We start from the raw sequence: 3,237 nt of genomic DNA, 5'->3' as shown, positions 1-3,237 counted from the left end.
CATGTATAAATAATCACGTTTTGCCTAAAAATTACACCTATTTTGAACAATAAAGAAAAACAAGTTTTCTAATGAAATTTTAATAAATAAATTTTTTGTCTGTCGTTGCACTTTTTAGTTTATTTATATCCTTGTGTTAGCAACTCATCACGTATTTGCCTTTGCTATTAGTGAATATCCAAAGTCAAATGATTAATCATGAATACACTCCAACTATCCAAATTTCTCAACCAAAAAAAAAAAAAAAAAAGGAAAAAAAAATAGGGTCCAAATTTATCACTTAATTAAAATTACCCATTGTTTGAAGCTCAATTAGGGATCGGTCAAAGTTGCTCCATTTCGGATGATAGAGCAATTATGATCATGTTTATTACAAAAGCTAAGCATGATCCTATCATAATTATATTCTTTTACCAATATGAGGTGGGTCAGCCAAGGATCATTGAAAAACTTGTGGAAAAAAATGCCAAAATTTCTTTGCATCAAGTATTTTTTATTTTTTTTAAAAGAAAAACTAACGAAAGAGAATATATTTATTCCTTTGGATATTAAATTCGATAACCTGTTAATTAATTTATATTATCTAGTAATATAAAGCACTGTGCACTGTTGTATAGTGTTCATTTTTGGCTTATAAATATGATTCCAATTTAATTAGGAATTTCCACACTCTTCTAATCTACATCTTCAAGCTAATTAAAGCATGATTAGCATGGAAACGAAGCATTCTTTACTCAAGTTTGCTATTTTCTTCACAATTCTCCTTACTGCTACTGCAGGTTATGACTCAATCTTTCCCTTTCTTTTTTCTCCCTTTTTTTTCCTTTTCTGTATTCACAAGTTGGATGGATGACCATTTGAGAAATTTAAAATTGTAGCGGGTGACATGGCATGTCATCAGTGGCGTAACCACATGCAGTTAAGAGTGGTCAAAACACCCTTTGTCTGAAATTTATAGTGTATATTAAAATTATATTAAGTATATACATCAAAAAAATACTTTATATACATATATATTTCATCTTGAATCCTTAGCGAAACTTTTGAGTTCAGATTTTTGTACTGCATGCCACATCATCTTTTTTGTACAAAAAGGTTTATTTTCGGTTGAAATGACTTAATTTTTTATAAAGTTGGGTATAAATTGGATGACCTGATTATTACAAAATTTTGACAAAATGACCTTACTGCATTATTTTCATAACTTGGATAACCATTTAAATAATCAACTCGAAAAGATTATGCATAGATAGATTTTGTAATTTTGTATTATAACTTAAAATCGGTTATAATCGAAATATTATGCAACAGATTCTCCCCCTTTTTTTGGGTTCTTTTAGTGAGTGACAAATAGATAGCATACTATGTCATCTTTTCCTAAAGGCAGCGAAAAATTTATTTTCGAGCTAAAATGACTTTCTGAGAAAATTATGTCAAGTTAGATGACTTTATTAATACAAAAAATTTAATATCCAAGTAATTAATTCGAAAAGATAATGTATAGATATTTTTTTACTATATGATTGTTAACTTGATATTAGTTATAATCGAAATTTCATGATTCGAAAGTTCAGGGTGTGACATGCCACGTCATCTTGAAGTGAAATGTCAATATGAGCATTCGTTGGTTTTGTTTATAAATATGATTTCCAATATAAAGAGGAATTAATTAACATGTATACTCTTCTAACTCAAAAATTTAGTGGTGAAATTACATTCCTTATTTAATTTACTATCTTCTTCACCATTCTCCTTAGTCCTTACAACAACTGCTGGTAATTACGATCACTCCATCTTTCCCCTTTCTTTTTACTCATTTTTATTTCTTCTTTTAGCTTTATTAATGTAGAAATTAAAGATTACATGGATATGTGTAGAATTTTATTTTATGTGTTTATTTTGAAGTTTATTTTAGGGTTGATCTCATTGGTGACTCAACTTTATTTTATTGCACGAAAGTGATTATTAGTAAAACTCACCGTTGTAACATAAAAATCACTCAAATTTTCTCAAGTAGAGTCACCAAACTATTTTTGTTTTAAAAAATCAGTCAACTTTTTTTAGAATCACAACAAGTTAGTGAACAATTATTTTGTAACCAAAAAGTCATTCAATTTTTCTTACATATAAAATGTCTCATTTGATACAAAAATAAAATAAAATAATAATAATAATAATAGTTTAGTGACTTTCGTAAACTTAAATAAATTAAAGTTGAGTGATTTTTTAATTATAAAAAGTAGTTTTGTAACTTTAGCAGTTGTAAAGTGAAAAGTTGAGTACTATAAAATTAATCTATTTATGTATATAACTTTGGTTTCGCACTTAAATGGTGAATTTTATACATTTGACTAATTTGGATTTGAAATTACATAAGCCTATTAAAGCGGGAAGCGCTCCCGAATCTTTTTTCATTTCCAGGGATTTTTCTAAGCCTTGAACGAGATCCTGTCCATCCTTAACCTCTAAACATTAATTAGCATATGATTATTAATTTGATGTTGTTTATAATTGAAATTTGACTTTAATTTATGCAGTTGATTTGACTCGAACCTCAGAGATGAAAATGATGACACTGGGAGCTGGCTTGCCATTATCTATATCAATGATAAAAATGAAATTACTTCCAAATCATGGATTTTGGGACTGGACTTGTAATAGAGAATGCAGTTCTGATGCCGAATGCTCTGATGGTGTGATGTGCAGGACTTGTTGGTATCATTATCGGCCAAACAGTGATCGTTATGTTTATCATTGTAGCCTGTTGCCAAATTGAAGAATAATAGCACTTGTATATGTGTGATGAATTAAGAGTGCTAAATATGTACTACATCAAATAATAGTTGTGTATGTGCGTTAAGAGTGCTAATTATGTATACTACATCAAATAACAGTTATGTGTATGTGTTAAAAGAGTGGTAAGTACTATGTATTCCCGTCTTTGCTTATGGAGCTTATATGGAGATATGTTGGGTCAAGTTTCTAGAAAGTTAAAAATATACTCCTTCCGATTTGGTTTATATTGAACCCATTTGACCTTATCAAAACATTTTTTTTAAAGAATTTAGACTTTTAAATTGTGATTCAAAATAAGCCTTAAAAATTTGTAAAAATAATAAATCATTCATAAAGTGAATTTGTTTTCAAATTAGGAAAGAGGTTATTCATTTTGGCACGGACTAAAAAGAAAATAGGTTCAAATAAATTGAAACAGAGGGAGTAGTACGTAAATAATTG

General features: G+C 28.4%; 1 protein-coding gene across 1 annotated transcript; it reads left to right on the top strand.

Annotated features, from left to right (window-relative positions):
* The first annotated feature begins 639 nt into the window (after positions 1–639).
* Positions 640–2,960, top strand: LOC132035182 (fruit-specific protein-like). The gene is made up of 2 exons (XM_059425471.1): positions 640–779; positions 2,538–2,960. Exons 1-2 carry the CDS (start codon positions 704–706, stop codon positions 2,774–2,776), a joined length of 315 nt encoding a protein of 104 aa, XP_059281454.1. The 5' UTR covers positions 640–703; the 3' UTR covers positions 2,777–2,960.
* The last annotated feature ends 277 nt before the right edge of the window (positions 2,961–3,237 follow it).

Source organism: Lycium ferocissimum, chromosome 10, assembly GCF_029784015.1.
Source record: "Lycium ferocissimum isolate CSIRO_LF1 chromosome 10, AGI_CSIRO_Lferr_CH_V1, whole genome shotgun sequence".
Lineage (NCBI taxonomy): Eukaryota > Viridiplantae > Streptophyta > Magnoliopsida > Solanales > Solanaceae > Lycium > Lycium ferocissimum.
Note: the sequence above shows the minus strand (reverse complement) of the source record. Positions and strands in the feature narration are given on the sequence as shown.

What these genes read in the sequence shown, in the direction of transcription:
- LOC132035182 (XM_059425471.1), top strand. Translation starts at nt 704, where the DNA reads ATGATTAGCATGGAAACGAAGCATTCTTTACTCAAGTTTGCTATTTTC. An exon ending in TCTCCTTACTGCTACTGCAG is followed by an intron (nt 780 to 2,537) that starts GTTATGACTCAA and finishes TAATTTATGCAG; the next exon opens with TTGATTTGACTCGAACCTCA.